The following is a 20,675-nucleotide window of genomic DNA, read 5'->3' on the forward strand; positions in this document are numbered from 1 at the left end:
GGCGGAAAGTACTGAAATCTTTTCTTCAGGCAGAGCATTAAGAGTGAGTGCTTCAGCTGCCTTTTGTTGTTCAGTTTAATTTTGTCAGAGCAAACCGAGCCGTTGCGTCCCACGAAAAGGAGAGATGTGACACTGTGATTGGATGTTTTCGGCTTGTGCAGCATCACCCAATTACTAAAAGTATAGTTTGTTGCATGCTTGTCTTAGTTTATGGAGATCTGCCCAACTGCACATTTACAAGCGAACACAAGCTTGTAAACATAAGTCACTGGACAGAGTCTGTCCTCTTGTGAGGTTACGAGTTTTGGTTGCTGACAAAACGAGTTAACTTCTTCCATCTTCCAAATGTTGTGTGATTGGTCCAAATTTCAGCTTTAAATGTTTACTACCACCCTGGATGTTTTTATCTCCATAGCACCACATGAGCTACACAAACAACTGTTTGAAACGGACATCCCCTTGTTTTTTATTTAGTTTGAAACACTTGTTCTTAATTATGCTTTCTGGTTGTCTTTACCCCACATGCAGCCTAACAGCAGTGGTCAGGGGGTTGGAAAGGTCCCAGGCCACTTCACCCCAGTCTTGGCTCCTTCTCCACACCATGGCGCTGTGCGAACTGTCTCCCTCTCCATGCCTGACACCAAGCCTATCACGACATCAACAGAAGGTGAGTAAATCCCAGCTGAAACCACCACAAATCGCATTCTACACACCAAACACCAGGCGTGTAGCACTTCTAAGTTTTAGCTCCAAGTCTTAGGCCTCTCATCGGGAACATCTGGAGCATTGGTAAACGTCTTGTGCGTTTTCGGTGTCATGCACTATTGGCGTTGGGTCTCCCAGTGACAGAGACAACACTTTGATTGGCTGCTCAGTGCCCACGAAGGGAGGCAGCAGTGACGGCCAAAAGTAAACAGCTACTTGTTAGACACAATCCTTTCTCACTCGTTATTTTCACAACGACACGGCCGTGTGGAGTGAAAACAAAAGAGAGACCAGCTCTGTAAGAAATGCTCAAAAAGCTGCGTCAGTTCTTAACGCAGAGGTTCGTCCCAAAAGAGTTTGCTTTTGGACGTGCAGCGTTTCCCAAACCCCGATTGTAGCAGTCCTTGGAAGCATCGCCGTGGCGACATGGAAAATGTCAGCAAAGCTTTTCACGATGAAATGTGTTTTGTTTTGAATTCGAACATCTAACGGTTATGTTTTTATAACCTTAACCAAGTGCTTTTAATGCCTAACAAAATAGTACACTAATTGAAAAAAAGGAAGTAAAAGAAATCAAGACCAGATGTCAAAATAAAGACAAAAAAAAATTGGAGGTGGAAAAACAGCGTGAGGACTTGACTTGAGGACAAGTCGCACTCTCGGGTCTGGTGTCTATCCCCCTCCTCCCCTCTGACCTCCTTCCACAAATAAATTATCTTCTTTCAATTGTTCATGACCCAGCGCTGTAGAATGACGTTTTCCTGTAGCTGCCCACGATTGGAGCAGCTCACTGCTGTATACTTACTACTGGATAACTGGCAATGGCCAGCTATTGAGCAATTCCCTGTCTGTTCAGAAATGTGGGAAAAAAAGAGGTATCCATGTGTTGCAAACTGACACGAAGGGTCCAAGAAGCAGTAAGTGACAAGTGGGAAATGAGAATTAGCTGTTTTAATCACTGCCTGGAGGTCGGCAATAAGAGCCTTTTTAGCCACAGTTTAAATCTTGTAATGAGCTCATGCTCTAATGTTGCAGCCGTGTGAAAAACAGCCATGTTGAAGATTGTTGTTCGAGTATCTAACTATCTAACTAAAGTTGGTTGTTTGTTGTGTCAGGCCATTTTAGATTACAGTGTACTCACTGCCAGTTAATATGCATTAGAGCACCATTAGATGCTGATTGTAATGCAAGCATGTGTTTCTGTTTTTTCTTTTGTGATGACATGTTACCCAGGCTACTCAACCCCTGGAACCCCAACAGCTAATCGATTTGTAAGCCTGAACCCTAGAGATCCAGCTTTCCTCCACCAGCAACAGGTGAGGTCTTCCTTCATTGCAACACTCGGTTCATCTGCTCCTCATGTTATTCTTTTCATTTTCTTTCCCCACCTCCTCCCACACATCAGATGTGTGTAATCCTTGCCCTCTGCGAAATGCAGTCGCACTCTGAATTTGATTTGTAGGGCAGCAACAGAGGGTCTTGAGCCCTTCAGAAGATCAGATCAGGACTGATAGGCAGCGTGGGCAGAACAAATGAGCAAAAGCCTTTCTCACATTTCACAAGGACTGAGGCGTAACATGGCTGAAGACAGAAAAAAAAATTTCTGCAGTCATTTCATGGCTAAGTCAATCTTTGCAAAGATAAGAAACATTTCTGGGCCAGATTTAAAAGTATATTGTTAGTATGTTCACGAGTGAGTGTGTCTAAGGGGAAAATTCCACAGTTTAGAAAAAGCATCTTTTTGTCTGAGTTCTCTTTAAAGACAGGCATAGAGGTGATGGGTCACTGTCACTGCGCTGCCACTGCTCGAAGATGTACGAGACACGTGGGTGCTTTTTAGAGAATAATGTGCTCAATTCCATTTCCTTCACACATTACTTTAGAAGCCCTCTCACACACATGCAATCAATACACTCCCTTCTTTACAAGGCGAGTATGAAGAGCTGGCGTCGCCCTACTGTAGGATGTCCTCGGACAAAAGTGGAGCGGTGTCCCTGTGTGTGGGTGCGTTTGTGTGTGCCTGCGAGGTTAAGAGTGTTGCGGTGCTGTCGGACGAGAGAAAGTACTCTCCCCCCACCCCGTCTTATTGAAAGCGCTGGTCTGAGGCCAAGGCTTTTCCAACCACAACTAATTGAATGCATCTGCACGCAGCTACATAATAATCGCTGGGTTTCTCCGCAGCTCACTTTTTTATGTTTAGTAAAAACGACAAAGCTGGCCTCTGTTTCCTCACTCCTCTTCCTGTCTTTCTTTCGCTCTCTTTTTTTTTCTCTCTCTCCCAAATTTCCAAAAAAATCTGCCTAAAAAAAGAGGGGGGGGGGGGTCAGTTCTGGGATGCTTTTATTCCACTCCGGAGGAGAGGGAGGAGGAAAAGGAGGATTCACTTGGCTGATGTTGCTCAGTTTGTCTTCCACATTTTCTAGTAGTCGTGCTACTTCTTTCAGCGGGGCACAAAGTGACGACACAAGACAGCAGCAGCCCAAGTGGAGCTGCTGAATTTTGTGCTTTGTTCCCAGAGGCACTGAAGCCATTTCACTCCAGACACACAGAAGGGTAATTTGATAAGTTGTAATTATTTTTAGGCCCAAAAAAAAAAAGGAGAGAATGATTTCGTCAGTTGAGATACTGTTGGGACCCCGTTTGGGGGAGAATTTGACAAATAAAAAAGGTGCCCCCCCCTCCCACCTTGAATGCGAAAGAAAAGAGACAAATTTTTTAGCACAAATCAAACCTTTCCAGAGGGTTATAACAGGCTGTGTTCGGATAAATGTGTCAATTGCGGATGTTTCTTGTAAAGTTTTCTTTTTTTTTTTGTCTGGAGAGGGAAACCCATCGCGCACATATGTGTAGATAATCAGGGTTTCCAGCTTGGTCAGCACTGGGGCTGAACCATGGAGGTGCACTCCTCCTTGTTGATGTTTAGGACTTTGACTGCTGTCAGGAATCTCTTTTACTTTTTAAACTGGGATGAAGAGTCAAACAGGACTTGGATTTTTTTATCAGTGAATGATTTTCATATCATTTCATGTTTCATTAAGGTTAGTAGAATATTCTTAATGTGATTGTATGGCAGTTTTGTTTTTTTCAGAGAAGTGCTAACACAAAACAAATACAAAAGAAAAAAAAACAAAAACAGAACAACACCACCACACGCTCCCACACCTGCTCTACGAATCCCAGGCAGTGAATGTGTGAAAACCCTCCATTCATCTCTCGCCTTGGTTAACCCCCTCGAGGGAATGCCACCGTCTAGCATTCCGCAGGGAAAGATCCGTGATCAGATGTCATTTGGTATTATCTAAGGAAGGCTCCTAATCCACAATCTGCCCGCATCTGTTTGCTAACGTTCCCCGGCTCCGTTCCCTTTTTCCCCGCTGCCCACGCCACTCTGATGTGTCGGTGCCAACGGACAGATGGCGAGCCCCTCGAGGAGCGGTGGCACCGAGCGTCTGGCCCAAGCCGTGCATTCTCTCCGAGCTATTGTCAGGCTGCAGAGTGCGGGAACAGCGTGGGGGTTTAGTCTCCCAACATTCGATAAACACAGAGAAAACACACTGAATGGAGCAACTTTGCTTTGTTTTCTATTCAGTTTTACTAAGCAGCTGTTCATAGCAATTGATCAAATGACACTGATAAATTAAACTGAGCTCTAATGAGCGCATTTGTCTTCGCCGCTTGTTTCGCTGCTTTACATTTGTTCCATTGAGGGGAAAAAAAAAAAGTAAAAATCATGGAACATATTAAAAACACATCCCGTAGTCTAAGTACAGCTTAAGTAGGAAACCATCATCATTCCCTGAAGGGTCCTTCCAGGTGCACGGAGAGAAAAGAACACATTCCTTGACCGCCGCAAATGGCTTTGAATATTCAGCGCATATCTGATTAAATCTCTCTTAAGAGCTTCTGCAAAACGTCCGCTGCACGCAGAGTGCTAACGGTGCAGTTTTATCCCGGTGCATTACTAAATGAATGTGTTGACCACAGGGCAAGGTTAGGTTGGTGTTGGCAGAGATAGCTCTCAGCTGGATTGCAGACACGTGCGCTCGCATAATGCATGCAAAGGAGACATAGTTTTTATTTTTTATTTTTTTCAAGCAGTAATTTGTAATCTGTATGTCAGGTTGGCATGTTGTAAAATGCGGAAAAAGGGGTTTAGTGCGCGTCTTTTGGGTGTATTTATGTGTGTGTGTCTGTGTGTGTGTGTGTGTGTGTGTGCTCTTTAACTTCATTGCATTGTGACCCCAAATCAATAAAAACAGTTAGCTAATGAAAAAAAAAAAAGGGTCTGCATGCTGGAGGGCATGCGCACTCTGTCCTGAATCTGAGAGTGCTCTTACAGCGAAGGAATCATTATCGACAGGGCGCATGCATCCAGTGGGCTGCATGGCTTCACCAGCTTTCCATGTGACAGAGTAGTGACTGCTTACAGACCAATGCCACTCATATTTTGTAACCAACTAACTGCATTTGTTTCTATATATTTTTTTTAATAATAATTATTATTATTATTATAATTAATTTGCTTCCAGGTTAGTTTTCACCTCTCAATGTGACTGCATGCTTTTTGATTTATGTCTCTTCTGATTTTACTGTAATTTCCTGCAACAATGAAAACACTGACTCCATTCACAGTTTTCTTTTTTTGTCTGTGACTCATTTTTTGTTTGGTTTTGTTTGTTTTTTTCTGATGCTCCAGTCTTAGGCTTTTCTGCATGCATGTCTGTATACAGTGTTGAGTTGTAGTGTACTCTGAAGTGGAAGTTGTCTTGGCCCAGTGATCTGACTGCTAGGTTTCAATTGACAGCTGAGGAAGTGTGACTGGAGCGTGACTCAAAACGGCAGGCATTATGGCCCCAGTGCCACTGACGACACTTTGGGGATTGCTTGGCAAAGGTAACCTTTTTTTCGTTCTTTCATGCCGTGTCTCTGTCTTTCACACAACACCACACACACACACACACACAATTCCACCTTTGAAATGATTTGAGTCATGCAGTGGATGATTTGCTTGATTGTTTGTCTTTAACATTGCGAAATGTACATGTTCTAGATGTAGAAATCCCATAAAAATTTTGCCCTTTTTTTTCCCCTCTGCAATTTTTGGCTTTCAAGACAAAAGTATGACTTTTGGTGATTTTGGGGGGGGGGGGGGGCAGCAAGATAAATTAAAAAGTAACAACACATGTCCCTTCATCTGTTTTTCACTTTTCACGCTAATTTCATAAATTAAAAAATAAACCTTTTTTCATCCTTTAGCATTGGACGAGCACTATGAGAGCATTTTTGTAATGAAAAACATTTTTTCCAGTGATAGCCCACAAAAGTGATACAATTTCCCGTTGCTGCCTTTGATTTTTCCATTAGTCTTCACACCAAGGTTACTCAAAGCTTTTCAGCTTTGTTAAGTTTTCCTCTTTCGCTCACATTCGATGGAAATGAAATATTTGTATTTCACAACACAAAGTCATTTCAGGTCAGATTTGTGGCCATATGAAGAGCATTTACCCTCCACGTTTAAACAAGCTCGGCTTTGTTTGACTTTATGCTCAAGTCATGCTTTACACTCTTTAACTTAAAGTTACAGAACACCACCCCCTCCCTCTTCTCTCGTTTCTTTACTGTATCTCATTCTCTCGGGAGGAAAAAAAAACCTGAACCTTTTCAGCACGGCAGAGCGAGCAAGCTGAGCTCAGCCTTTTCCTGTTCCCCTTTCCCCCTTTTCCCCTGGATACGTGGAGTATCTGTGTGTGTGGGTGTGCGCGTGAGTGTGTATGCACAGGTCATTTCGCGCTTGCTGAAGTTCTAAACACAAATGCACACTGCAGAAACCCCTTCAACAGGCCTCCTAATAGGCAAGTAGAGGTAGCAGAGAGAAATGCCCCCTGCAGCAGCGTGAGGTCTCTTTTTCCACTCACACCCCAGCTTATTCTTCCTCTTCTCTCATGTGACTGTACAGTAATGAGGACAAATAAAGCAGATCCCAACTGAAATTAGTTTATTTTATTACAAGAACAGGATGGTAATTCTATTATATTTCTTCCTCTTTGATGGATTATTTACACTGAGCTGTTCCAACGTATAGATGGAATCTGTTGGATTTCTCTTTTATCTTACTTGCCCTTTAAACTGAGCGCTGCGCTATGCCTACTTCAGTACTAGCCTCCAAATTAAAAAGCTGCCAGACTCGCATGTTGCCATTGTGCAGGAAATGGGTCAGCAATCCATTAAGATGCCATTAGATAATCTAATTTAGTGAGCTAATCCTTAAACGGAGCACGCTGTACGCCCAGGCTGTGCTTGCAGGGAGCAGAATTAGTGAGGTTTGAGAGCTGGACAGGGCAAAGGAAGGCCTTCTTGAAGGTTACCTAAGGAGATACGATGATGGAGATCAGGTTGTCGGAGCTGCTTAAGTACATGTAACAAAGTAACATCTTGCATTGAGGCAAAATGTAGAGAAATAGAGATCATTTAAAGCTGTACTCGTGCATATTGGCGGGTGGTGATTGTAGCTAAAGAAACTGCTTGGCAGATTTAAGCAAAAGCTCCACATTATCTGTGTAACCTCTATGCAACATAATGTTGAAACTGCGGAGTGTGTTCAGTCAGAGGCTTTTCCAGTTCCGCTGCAACACCGAACAGGAACAGGAAGTCATTCCTCCCAGCAGCAATAACAATACGCAGCGGCAGCCAAAGGTGATAAACGGAAGAAAAAAAAGAAAACTGCAACATTATCATTTGCTTTTGGGATAATTTGATTTTCTGAATGTGGATCTCCTAATGTAAAGACTTACAAGGGGCAAAATACCTGGATTTTCCAGACAGTTTGTATTGTAAATCGAGTCATGCTAACAAAGTAAATCTGTAGGCCTCAGCTCTGAGTTGATTCCTCCAAACACACACACACACACACACACACACTCATATACTGATAGAAAGAAGTAATGTAAAAATCCAGCTTTATGCTGCTTCAGCTTATGGGATGCAGATACAGACCGACAGCCATCGATTTTAACAAGATTAAAACCGATCTACACACAAAAGCCTGCGAGTGCCCTTTTGTGGCTGTGTGGTCTTCCTAATGTGAGCCATTTACCTGAGAGGAGTTTCGTAATGAAAAAGGAGCGGAGATGGAGGAAGTAGGATAGAAAGAGCAGGGAAGAGAGAAAGCTGCAGCCCTTGGCCGCTCTGCGCGCTCTTTGTTCACCAAGGTAGGAAAAACTTAATCCCTCGTTTCCTGTCCCATGATTTTTGGCACGGTGAAAGAGGGGAAGGAGGGAGGCAAGAAAGCAGGAGAAGGAGGACTGCATGAGGACGAGAAAAAAAAAAGTTAGCCCGGATTAGCCTTGAAGTTGTTGTTTTTTAGCGCTTTGCGCACTGCAACCCATAAAAAACTTTTGTTTTGAACACATCTTCTCTGCTCTGTTTTTTCTTGCTTTCACTCTTTATTCAAGAGCCAGGCTTTTTCAGGCGAGGAGGTGAAAAGAATTTGCACTCATTGTTTTAAGTATGAGAGCAGTGACGAGCCATTTGTATAAAATGCAGACTGGTTGATGAGTAGCTTTCATGAGTGCAGACAGTGTTGTCTAAAAGGGAGCTTCACAAAGAGTCAAGTCCGCTTCACCTCTGCAAAGCAGCATCGTCAGACTTCAATCTGTTTAGTTTCTCTTGAAAACAGCTCTCTTTTCTCTGATCCGCGCTCTCCTTTCTCCTTCAACCCCCCCTTCTTCTTTTTTTTGTCCCACATTCATCAGTATTTGCTGTGTTCTTTCGTTTGTCAGGTTTAAGCTGCTGCAACAAAGTTTTCATGCAGAGCTAGTTATTGGTGAGTCAGATAGAAAATCTGCAGCGCAGGTATTCTCAGCGTGGGTGACACGAGAGGTGGGAGGGTGTCAGATGAGCACACACTGGGGAACTGTGAGGAAGAAAAGCAGAATATGGGGGGGCTAATTATCTGACATCTACGTTGCGCAGGACCCCTCGGGAACAACATGCTGCTTGTTCCCAATCGCGTTTTCAGTTAGCACCGTTGCTCCCCGTGAACAATCCCCGTGTTGTTTTGCCATTAGCGTGAGATGAATAGGGATGGGACAGCTTTGTGTTGGAGCCCCCACACTTTCCCCCCCTCCCCGCCCCTCCTTCACTACTGCCACCAATCACGCTCCTCCTCGTGCTTTTCTATACTGCCGTCTATGCCGAGAAGTGGGCCTGCGTCACTGCCCGCTCACATGATGTGGAATCACCTCAGCTTAGATCAACAAGCTAGTGCTGCCGTTTCCTGTTATTTTTTCTTTTATTTATACCACCCTCTGTTTTTCACCCCACAAATGTAAGATCGCGAGGCTTGATGGCCGTAAGCAGAGTAACTGTTTTCACAGCATGCTGCCAGAGAAGGTGACGGCATGTGATTAACCGCTCTGTCCCTTTCTGTCCCTTTTGTTTTTGTTGTCTCCACAGTCCTGGTACCTGGGCGAGCTTAGTTCCATTCCAAGTGTCGAACGGGACTCCGATTCTGCCAACAAATGTCCACCAGAACTACAGCATAAACATCATTGGTGAGCCGCTGGTCCCCGCTGAGACAGGGAACTGAGCACGCAGAGGCCGGATGACCCCCAGGGTGGAAGGATGGGTGGGGGTGCAGACAGCGAGCACTACAGGTATCAGCAGCCATGGATGAAACCAGCAAAGCAGCAGGTGCTGCGTAAACCACCACCCCTCATCCCCCATCCCACCCCTCCAACTTCTACCCCCCCTCTCCCTCTCCCTCTCCCACTCCCGTCCCTCCCGATCGATGGACACTGGCCCTGAAGTGAGGATGAGAGATGGTTCAGAAAAAAGGAAGAAGATAAAGCTTCAGGTCTGCTGTCTCCTCGCACTCACCGACCACCCACCAGTCAGTTGTTGTGTTTGCAGAACTTTTCAATCCATTCAAATACTGTGATGTATAGATGCCTTAATGTTTTATTGCATGACACTCTAGACTCTTAGCAGCAATCCTTACTATTTTTCCATGTTGGAGGAAAATGTAAAATCTACGTTTAAACACACACACACACACACACACACACACACACAGCGAGAGGGTCTGCATATTGACACCTGCCTGGTGGATGGCTCAGAGCTCAGAGACTCTAAGCTCTGCGGCCTCTTGAAAAGAGGCTTTCCCTCATCGAACGATTCACTGTGTACACCATAGGAACAAAAAACTTGTGAATTCAGAGTGTTTCTTCTTCGTTTGATTTCAGTTTACTGTGATACGACTCTGTTTGAAAAAAAAAAAAAAAAAAGAAATGTGTGGACTTTGTTTATTCTTTACTCTGCTACTTATTTCAAGAATTAATGTAAACACTTATGGCGAGAGTTGAGAACTCTTGAGACAGTTTTCAAAAAACACTAAATGCTAGGCTTGAGATTGGACCCCTCCTAAAAGAATTCGCAACTCCTTTTAAAAAAGGAATTTAAAAAAAAGAGACGACGGAAGAGTGAGAAAAAAAAAAATCGCAACAGAGGCAAGTGCAATTGAATTTTTTGAAGGGAAGCTATCAGTCTGTCAGCCCTAAGACTCTAAAGGAAGGGGGATAATTATTAAATGTTTTTATTGGTGAAATGTTTAAGAAGACATTTGAATTTGATTTCAGTCACATATCCGTCTCTTCGCATGAGAAAAACATCGAGCGTGAAAGGCAGTTGAAGGCAAGCTACCTGTGCAGCGCTGAGCAAAAACCAGCACTTACTTTGAGCCCTTCCCATCATGTTGGGATTTCTCTCTTTTTTTTCTTTTTACATTTACGTTGGGGGCGGGGGGGAGAAAAAGAAAAAAACCCCAACCGAAAGATAAGTCCAGTAACGAGACACACATAGTGTGTTTCTGATTATTCCTGATAAGATCGAGAGCATTCGGCCATCAGCTTGTAAAGCTTGTGTTTACAAAAAGAAAAAAAGAAAGCGTTAATTCACGGGAATTTATTATTGATGCAAATGTACTGTAGGATTATGGGTAAAGCTACAGCTTGTGCAAGGTTAACTCGAAAGTGAAAGAGGTTGAAAAGCTGAAATTATGGTGGTGGCAAATCCCTGAAAGCTAGAATTGTGCGTGGCTGCGTCTGCAGTCCACCGCCTCTCCAGTCCGGACACATTTACACGAGGAAAAAAAAAAAAATCTCTCCAGTACTCTTAATTTGCACGATGACATATAGTCCACATTACGTGCCTTGCCTTTGAATATAGAGACATCACTACACTTGTTTTTGCTGCATTTATCATTATAGGAAAAAAAAAAAAATTAACATTTTTATGATAAGAATTGTTTTGTACTCTGAATGAAATTGTTGATTTTTAGACTCATGTACTACTCTATCTCACAGTTACATTGCATATCAAGGCTGTGTATAGTTGCCGTTTTAAAGTTTGTAATCAACCAGCATTTTTTTTTTTTTTTTTTTTTTTCGGTTTCTCAGTATTTTGGTGGTTTTCTTTTCGAATAACCTGTCATCTTTTACTTTTCAATGCTCATCCTGTCCATCTTCCAGTTACTATTGTGGAGGGTGGAACACAGAATTATGAAAATTATGCAATACCAAGTTTTGCCTATGTAGGTAGTGCTTATAGATGCGTCAATTATTAGAGGCTAGTTTGGAGATAGACAATATTGTAATGCATTTATTTTGTTGATATTGTTGTTCGTCGTTGTTGTTGTTGATGATGTTGTTGTTGTTGTGGGTGTTTTTTCCCTTTTTTTTTCTTTTTTTACTGACCAAAGTGGGGACTGCTTTCTATGCAGTGTAAGACGAGGTCTTCTTTTTTTTTTTTTCTTTAACCCCCCTTTCACTAGCATATAGACAGGCCTGCCGAATAACAGTGAGACATGTTCCAGTGTGTTATGAATTTGGGAGAGATTTTCCGGCGGGGATGGGATGGGACGTGGAATTTTTTTCTAGAAGTATGTATCAAAGGAAAAAAAAAAAGAATGCACCCATGGTCTCTTGTACGGCTGCAAAGTCACTGATTGGTCTACTGCGACTCTTACTTTCAATTTTTCCACCTGGGGTGCAAGCATGTGACCTTTTGAAGGAGCTCATTTTTCACAGGAGAGACGGCTTGACTTGAGTACGACAATCATTTTAAGAGATCATTTTTGCGTCGAATCCCGTTCAGTCTCGGATCCCTTAGGGCTGCAACTGAGGATGGACACAGTTGCATGCTTTCAGAAGCACCGTACTATTCTAGATGTCGCAGAATGCAATTCCCAAGTAGATGCCTTAAAAACACATCAGTGAAGTGGCCTGTGACCTGCGCAACAATCACACACCGACTAATGCTAGTGAGACCTGTCCAAATCAGTTCCAGACAGGCTCAAGCAAGCCTTTAGAAAGTATTTTATAAGTAGTAGATTTGTATAAATGTATATACGATGTGCACATATGTCAGCTCCCGAGATACTTCCCCAGCAGAGCCAGTAAAGTATGTTAAAGTAAATATTGGACTACAGAGGAATGACGTTTTCTAACTTTATGTCCAATGGCCCATTAGAAGCTTAAATAGAATCCACTAGAAGGAAAAGCATAGCACTTAAATAGCACATAGGCAATCATCTTCTCCCCCGTGCAGTGTTCAGAACTGAGTCTCCAACTAATTCTCTCAGGCACATTACAGGGCATTATTTGTATCAATCATGGTCTTACCATTTGTAAAGTAGAAACTAGGGTTTTCTCACTGAAAGAGCAGCGACCGCCGAAGCTGCCGCCGTGACACCTTTTGCACTCTTTCCCTTACAATCGTGAAAGAAACGTTTCCCCTTCGGAGAGGCGGTACCGCAGAGAGCTCTCCAGCACGAGCAGAGGGAGCAGAAATCATTGTGATAAAATGATCCTCAAGTCAAGCTCAATCTCTCCATTTTCACCCTGATTTTCTTATGCAGGTAAAAATAAATAATAATTGTAAAGTCACCCCGTTCTATGTGCACTGTTCTGTCTTTTTTTTTGTTTTTTTTTGTTTTTTAAAGTAAGTGCTTTGCAGCCTTTGGCCACTGGAGACCCCACTGAAGTGCATTGTCCCCGAGTGTGTCTGTGTGGAAGTGCGTGCGAGAGACAAAATGTGTCAGGGTCACTGTGCTGTCGGTGTTTATTGAATAGGAGACTGTACATAAAGGTAAATATCCTGATGGCGTCGCTGGCAGTAGTCTGTGGGATTGAACTCTGCTTTGGCAGCTTGAGTGTGCTTGCGAGCGAGTCTGTACGTGGGTGAATTTGTGAGCTAGGTGTGCGTTCGAGTGCCTCTGACACGACACAATGAGAGAAGATGAGGGTCTTTCTATCGGAGTAAAAAAAAAAAAAGAAGAAGAAGGAAATGAGCCTGCCGCGGGACAGGAGTTTGTACACTGTAAACTCTCTGGGGAGTTCTCTGGGTTTTTTTTGGTTTGGTTTTTTTTTTAAGCCCGTATTTGTAAATCTTCATTTCTGGGGAAAACGAGTCAATTCCATTTTAGGAAGAAAAAAAAGAAAAAAAATATCTTAAAAAAAAGAATTAGCATTTGTTTTTTTTTGTTTTTTTGTTTGTTTTAGAAGCTGGATTTGAGTTAGAACTCTCCAGATTTCCCTGATTAGTAGAATCTAAAGTGTTTTCATCAGGTGTTGTATTCCTGTATGTAAAGATTGAGAAATGTGGGGGGGGGGGATCCATAAATATAAAAAAACAAGAACAATGAAGGCTTTTTTTAATTCTAATTATTAATGTTATTATTTCTGGATCTGGTTAGTGCTTAGATATTTCCATTTTTGGAGGAATTTCATGAATTTTTGAATTAGTGTGGCCATAGCGAGTGTGATGTGATTGATCTCTTTTTTGGGGGAAATGGGTGTGAGTTCTTGTTCAACAAGATTTATGGTGTGAGTGTGTTTTTTTTGTAGCAGCTGGGAAGTGATGTCACTTAAACCAGTGGGAAAAAAATAAAATAAATCCCCCAGATTGCACCTGACCTTAAGTGTGAAGCAGGGTAAAATCTTCAGTGACAAACGTCCGTGATGAATCTGTAAGATTATTTCTTTTTTTAAAATTTTTTATTTTAACGTTTCCTTTCACAATTGTTGCAACAAGATTGGTGCTGCGTCTCGCAGTGCATCTAATTTGGCTGGCTGTCTTTGAGCCGTCTACATGCCTCGTACGCAGACGTAAGCTGCTCTTCTCAAGAATCTCCTTTAAAATCAGTAAAATCATCCAGGCATCACTCATTTTGCACTTTTCACTTGCTGTCAAAGTCTGATGTCCTACAGAAAACCCTTCATTCACACTACAGACAAACACTAACACGTCGACTTCAGGTGCTTCCCGATTGGATACTGTACCTTCCAGCTTAGCTAGTGTTTTTGGGGTTTGAATGTCAGGAAGCTCTTTATGAAATTATAATCAGTGTTCAGCCCATCAGCAGCCTCAAGGCAGATCTTGACGCTCACAGCGACTTTATTTTAAGAGAGTATTACTACACTGATCCGTGCGATCATAGAGGAACAGGACAACTTTATGCAAGGAGGATCTGTGGCACTCATGCAATACGTGTGACTTTTCTTTTCTCCCTTTCTTAGCTAAATGTCAGGCATTCTGCGGGGACTGAGAGGTTTGCATAGATGCAGATGTAAGGGACACGTTCAATATTCATTTTCATCCCACATGAGCAATACACATCTTCCATTCTTTGGCTAGCTGCTAGTCACTCGGCATCAGGTTGTTGTTAAACATGAAAACCAGCATTTTTACAGGATGTAACATTCACCAAAAGGAGACAAGAAGATAGCAATGCAGTGCCTGTTCGAGCTGTCCAAGTGTCTGTTGTATATAACTGTAGAATGTGATAGACTTCCTTTCCTATGTGATGAGAAAAGCAGCATCACACAGAAGAGAATGTGGCAAATTCATCTGATAATATGCTCTTTTAATACTTCCTTGATGTTTTTTTTTTTGCTTTTTTAAATTTATTTTTTTTGGTAATGTATTGATTATGTCAGCACACGATGCCCACGTTAACCTTGTTAAAAATCTGATATTCAGTGTTTCCTCTTTTTCTTTCCTGGGAGTTGGGTGGGACGGTCAGTGCTACATTAAACGCAGTGGAAAAGATGGAATTATGTTTTTTTGTTTCTTTATTAATCACCATTTTTCCCCTCTGCAGGGCTGATATCTTCTCTTTTTTTTTAATGGGGTCTTGTGGCACTTTTACTTCCCTCTGCGCACACATTTCACTCTGTTTGAGGAATCATGGTGGAATTCTATGTAACGAACAACAACAACAACACCAACAAAACAATATGTAAACAGTCTCCAGTAGTGATCGTAGTTACACTGCAAGTGTGTGCAAAGGTCTATGTATGTATCTGAATGTACGTTTTAGAGGACTTTTGGAAACCTGTTTTCTTTTTCTTTTTGTTTTTTTGTTTTTGTTTTAATCTTTTTAATTTACAGTTTAGGAGCCACAGGTGTCCATTGTGAATTGTATAGCGAAGGCCTTGATATCCCTTCTTTTATTGATTTTTAGAAACGCCAAGCATTAGGCGATGCCTTCAAGCTGGTTACATTTGATGCAGGGGCTAAAATTGCCACAAGATTAAAATCAGTGTAAATAAAGGCTCAACTTTTTGTGATTGTTACTGTTATATCCAGCCTATACTGCTAGCAGCTGTTTTTACTGCAGTCAATTACTGGAAGTGGATATATTTCCTATGCAAAACTGTTTAAACAATAAAATGAGCTATGCTACAAAAATGACTTCATAATTTTGACTTATTCTTGTGTTTATTTTGTTACATTTGGTCCTCAGTCATTTTGAATGACAACAATCAGGAACACGAATGCTAAAGATTCAGTTTGAAGACTCTGATTTCTGTCTTCAGGGCAGCTGAAAAGACCGTTTAGACATACCTGCCATTTAAATCTCTGAGTAGATGAAGGGAACTGACTGTTGCAAAGCAAAAATTCTTAGGATCACATTACTCAGGAAGGTTTTTAACAGAACAATGGAGCGACTGAATCTCATTCAGAAAGTGGAGGAGCCATGTTGGTTCATGGCGCAAAATGTTACGGATTTAAAAAGAAGGCTCAAAATGGTATGTTTTTCTAGCTTAGTTCCCTCCAAAGATGAATCTTATGTGTCCCTTTGTGATCACACTGACAGTTGGAGGCTAACAGGATGATGCAACACTTGATTTGTCCACAGACGCTTAGAAGGAGGAAGAATTGAAAGGTGTTAGGCTTTAATCCGTAGACTTCCATGAAAGACACCGGAGGTTAGAGACTCCACACAACATTTTCCACAGTCTTTCACTTTTCTACTTTTCTCTCACTCATGAATGGTTCAAAACTAAATTATAAATTAAATACATGTTAGGTTTAGAAGTAATAAAACACAGAGTTAGAATTTCTATTATATTCTATTGAATATATGTACATGAACAGGGATGACACGTTTTTCTGTCCATGGGTTGCGATTCCCATTATGTCACATGAACGCTGGCTTACAGAAAAGAAAAGGCTCGGGGAAACATTTCTTAAAAACACAACTCAATTAGCCCACGAATGTGTATGTTTTCTTGTGAGACTGGACTCAAAGCAGGGATTGCTTCAAGGGTGGAATAAGTAAGGACGTTGTCAGATCAGAGAAAAGATTTGACTTTAAGTACACTAATTGGATTTCCGTTGATTCTTAGAAGTGTATCTGTGACGATAACCCCTGAAAGCAAACATTGGTTTTCATGTTCTGGAGCAATCCCATGACCCCACATACCCATGTTCCACTGTGGTATTACTCCAGCTAATCTACTGTAATGCTCCAATCCCTGAGGAAAGGGAGACAGACGACAGTGTTTGGACCAGGGCAGAATCAGTCTGCCAGAACCACAGAGGGTCACACAAGGTAACATCCATGTGGGTTACTGGGTCAAGTACGTGAAGCTCTGATTGAGTAAGCCTCTCTAATGGGATTGAGGGCATTGAAGGAGGCAAAAGTCAGACTAAAGCGCCAATTAAGTGTCATTATGGAGCTGTGTGATGGGCTCAGACCTAAGCTGGACAGTTGGTCACAATAACAAGAACTGTCAGTGGTGCCCACAAGGCCAGGTGCTCTGTCTTCAGCATGGGTGCTCTCGTAATGGTGATTAAGGCTCTGCATGTTGCACACACACCAACACCAGAAAAGCCCACCTGGCCTCAGGCTCAAACTACAGATCATTTGGCTATCATTAAAGACGACCAACAATGTGGCATGCTTATGTAAAATTACTCAATCTATAATGGTAATCATTATGCCATTTATCAAAATTGGCTAGTTGAATCAACATCTGGCTTCAATAGGGAGCTCTTGTCGGTGAGGGTCTTGGCAGCGTCTTGTACCCTACATATTTTCCACTCTCTTTTATCAAGGCCTGCTGTCAGTGATTTGACGAAACTAAATAGATGATGATTTGGCCCTATTATGTTTCGCAAGGCTCAAGCAAAAGGGATTTGTTGATTGCCTTTGTGTTTGTCCATTTTTTCCCTTCCTACCCGCATGGCTCCCAGAGAGGTAACGGCGCCTTGCGGTTGTCCAACGTGCGTCTGATTGTGTACCAAAGAGAGGATGGAGAGGGGAAAAGCACACCAAGTTCTCTCACACAAACCTGTGAGTGCAGGGTCTGGACTGTGCTGTTGGACACCCGCCAGTGCCAGCACAAAGAACCCTGTCACTTCCCCAAGTTTTATGGGAGGAATATAAAATTCATCTTGCGTGCGGCTGGAATCAGGCAATGAATTAATCTGATCCTGTCCTCTTTTGGCATCACAGTATGAGTGTAATGCACTTTATCGAGCAGGAAGCAATTAAGGCAGAATTTGTGCAGATTTATATTGTTAGTGTTTGGTGCACACAATTTAGAGCTTGTGATTTCAATACTAAAAGGAAATCAAAAAGAACTCTCTTATGTGATTACAATCTGTAATATTTCTCTCTGTAAATAAACGCACAAGAGAGAAGGGTTCTCTTATCAGTTCCTCACTCGATCTATCTACGGTGACTGAAAGTGTTATTATCTGAAATAAATTGCAGCTATCGTCACATTAGCTTAGCTTTGCATAAAAAAGTTAAAGTGGCTGTCTTCGAAAACTCTGAAGATCTCTAAGAACAGACATCTGGCCTTTTTGTTTTTAGTTGAATCCATACAGAAAACTAAGTGGAAAAAAAAGACAAGTAGCCGAATAGTTTAACAACGTTAACTGTGAGTCATATCTAGCTGTTCCCTCCTGTTTGGTTTTTAGTGCTAAGCCAAGCCAACATTTTTTCAGAGTTTGTGAAAAAAGGCATGTGTTCCAAATATCCTTATTTCCTCGGATCTGTATTCACTTAATGTGACATGGGTTTCGAAGTAACAGTTCAAGGTTAGAGACTGCAGCTAGTTTGAGGCAGCTTCCTGACACTTTCTAATGCAAAGGGCATCATTTTGCATCATTTTGCATCATGTGCAGAGTAGTCAGACAGAGTTTGTGACAGAGAGAACATGTTCAATACCAAAAACAGACACCATGAAACGGGTACCTAATGCTCTCAGCTTGGACACAAGAAGCATCACTGTGGTGACCCACATAATTGGAGATGCTTGTTATAAAGGAAAGGAAGTAAAAGGTATGCTCTTGTCAAAGTATGCATTTTTAGTAACTGACAGGTAGTGAGGAACACTGCTCATATTGTACAATGCTCTGCAGGGAAAATCTTCATCCTGGCATTCACATGGATGCTTCTTTGGCTCTTCCCACCTACCTAATTATTTCTCCAGACTAGTCACCTGCCCAATAGTGACAATAGTAACTCTCCTACGGTAGCAGCCTTCATAAAAGGACTGTGAAGGGCCCCTCAAAATTGCTTAGGAAGGGCTAAAAGAGCACGACAGAGAGTCTGAGGTGTTCACCCAGCCTCCAAACTCCTCCTCAGGCATGAATCTCGTGGCTTCATGGGGAAGCACATCGACAACCCACTTTGCTCAAATAATCTGTGGTCTTCCTTTTCCATGCCTGATTGATCAGAGCTCTATTGCTGGCGATATTAGAGGGTGAACACGATGTTAGCGCTGATGGGCACATGATGTTCTCCCAAACCAGAATCAAACAGCCACTGAGGGGAAAAAAAAGTTCCACATGGGATCCGAATTCCAGTAACAGCACTTAAACTCAAGTCTCACAGTCAAAGTCCTTTATTGCCGCACCACCCCTCTAACCTCTGAATGGGTACTTTGTGATTTGAAGTCCTTGTCCAACAAGATACAAAGACCTCCTCTCTGAAAATGGATGCTAACGGGATATCAAGTAAATAAAAATCTGATGCTCGCTACTCCTACCGAGCATCTGTATGTCAAATTTTTTGGTAGACAAAATGTGTAGCTGTTATCAGTCAAACAATTGTCTTTTAAATTAACAAAAAAAAACCTAGTAATTATTTTAATGACCTGATATTGACTGAACTTGTAAGGTATTTCCACTGGAAAATAAATCAAATTAAAGTCCATCTTTTCTAAGGGAAAATTCAGCCTTCATGAAGAGACCCTTCAAGGTCTCAGACAACAGTCGGCATTTGTTTGCAAAAACGAAGTTGAAGAGAGCTGGGGGAATAAAAGAGGGCTGTCTTAAAAAATGCACTAGTCCTAAATAGCACTCTCAGTTCTGTGTATTCCCACACAAATTTGCATAAATTTCATAGTCTAAGTCATGGACCGTGGCTGCAGCGTGTTATTAGTCTATCTTTAGGTAGTAGTACAGGCCGATCATGCTGAGGCTTGTTGTTATCTCATTGAAAGCACCCTGGTATTACACCCTGCGGACTGACAGTGGGTCTTAAGATCGTGGGATTTGTTCACATATTAATTCATGTCTGTTTGGATGCGCCGAAAAGAAACAGGTGTTCAGTGTGTACGTGTGTGTGCGAGAGACAGGGAGAGAAACTTGTGTGTGCCCGGCTTTGTGTTTTCCCCGTGATGTTTGTTTGAAAGTGCACACAGGACGAGAACATGCTGTTCATGTGTGTGCGTGGGCTCATGTGTTTGTTTGTGTGTGTGTGTGTGTGTATGACTTGACAGAGGGGTGGGGGTGCTTCATTGAAAAGTGCTTCTCTCCTCCCCTGTTCAACATGCTGGATTAGCACCAGCAGTTTCCCATGGAGCCGTCCCTCCCAGCCCCCTGCCCATTTGCATAAGGCGCAGACAGGCGGAGATGTGACAAACAAACCTGGCACACACACAGCCGGCTGCCTTCTTTACATGAACTCTTTCCCTCATTCTTGCTGTGACAAGAAAGACACAGAAGACAGAGCTCAAGCAACCCCACCTGCGCGGGCTTTTGACAATAAAAGACATGATTCTCGAGTCCAAACTGCACAGCATCAATTAAAAGTAAAGCAGCTCCAGGCCGAGTTTTGAGACTGATATTCCTGCCGGAGATCATAGTGATTCACAAGTACAGGAATGCAGAAGGCCAAAGGAGGTGAGAAAGGCTTTCATTGCTATGTCATTTTCACAAAACTCCCCAGAATCAACGTATCCTCCCCCTCGTTTTTCTCTTCCACCAAGATGGTAATGTTCACCTTAAAACATCTTTACTGTACTGTAGCTACATAACACAGCTCTCTGCACTGCTGTCTGGCCGCCAAGTTCCTATCAAGCGGCTGATTTATGGTGCTTGATGCATTCCTTGGCCCTGCCGAGGAGGCAGTTTAGCTGAAATATGAGAGGAGATGCAGAGAACACACTCAATGTGAATTTCACTTTAGCTGCCTTCACGCTGCAATGCTGGTGCCGCTTTAAAAGTTTGTTGGTGCAAAACTCAAGAGACTGCCTGAGAAATCTGGAAAAGTATTTCACCAATGTGACAATTTGGCAGTAAGAAAAAAGGAATTATACTTCAACTGTCATAAAACCCTCACAAACCCTCCTTTGTTGTGCAGCTTGTACCCCCTGAAATTACATTCACAT

General features: G+C 42.3%; 1 protein-coding gene across 8 annotated transcripts in view; it reads left to right on the forward strand.

Annotated features, from left to right (window-relative positions):
- Positions 1-15,453, forward strand: part of LOC142368820 (nuclear factor 1 B-type-like) — a 64,608-nt gene extending 49,155 nt beyond the window's left edge. For 6 of the 8 annotated variants that reach the window (XM_075451011.1, XM_075451012.1, XM_075451009.1 and 3 more), the window contains 4 exons: positions 529-667; positions 1,939-2,021; positions 5,510-5,598; positions 9,160-15,453. In XM_075451011.1, the coding sequence (XP_075307126.1) occupies positions 529-667; positions 1,939-2,021; positions 5,510-5,598; positions 9,160-9,292 (444 nt within the window). In that variant the 3' untranslated portion in view covers positions 9,293-15,453. The remainder of the gene's footprint in view (positions 1-528; positions 668-1,938; positions 2,022-5,509; positions 5,599-9,159) is intronic. The other 2 variants (XM_075451015.1, XM_075451016.1) reach the window with 1 other exon arrangement.
- The last annotated feature ends 5,222 nt before the right edge of the window (positions 15,454-20,675 follow it).

The sequence above is a fragment of the Odontesthes bonariensis genome, chromosome 19 (genome assembly GCF_027942865.1).
Source record: "Odontesthes bonariensis isolate fOdoBon6 chromosome 19, fOdoBon6.hap1, whole genome shotgun sequence".
Taxonomy (NCBI): Eukaryota; Metazoa; Chordata; class Actinopteri; order Atheriniformes; family Atherinopsidae; genus Odontesthes; species Odontesthes bonariensis.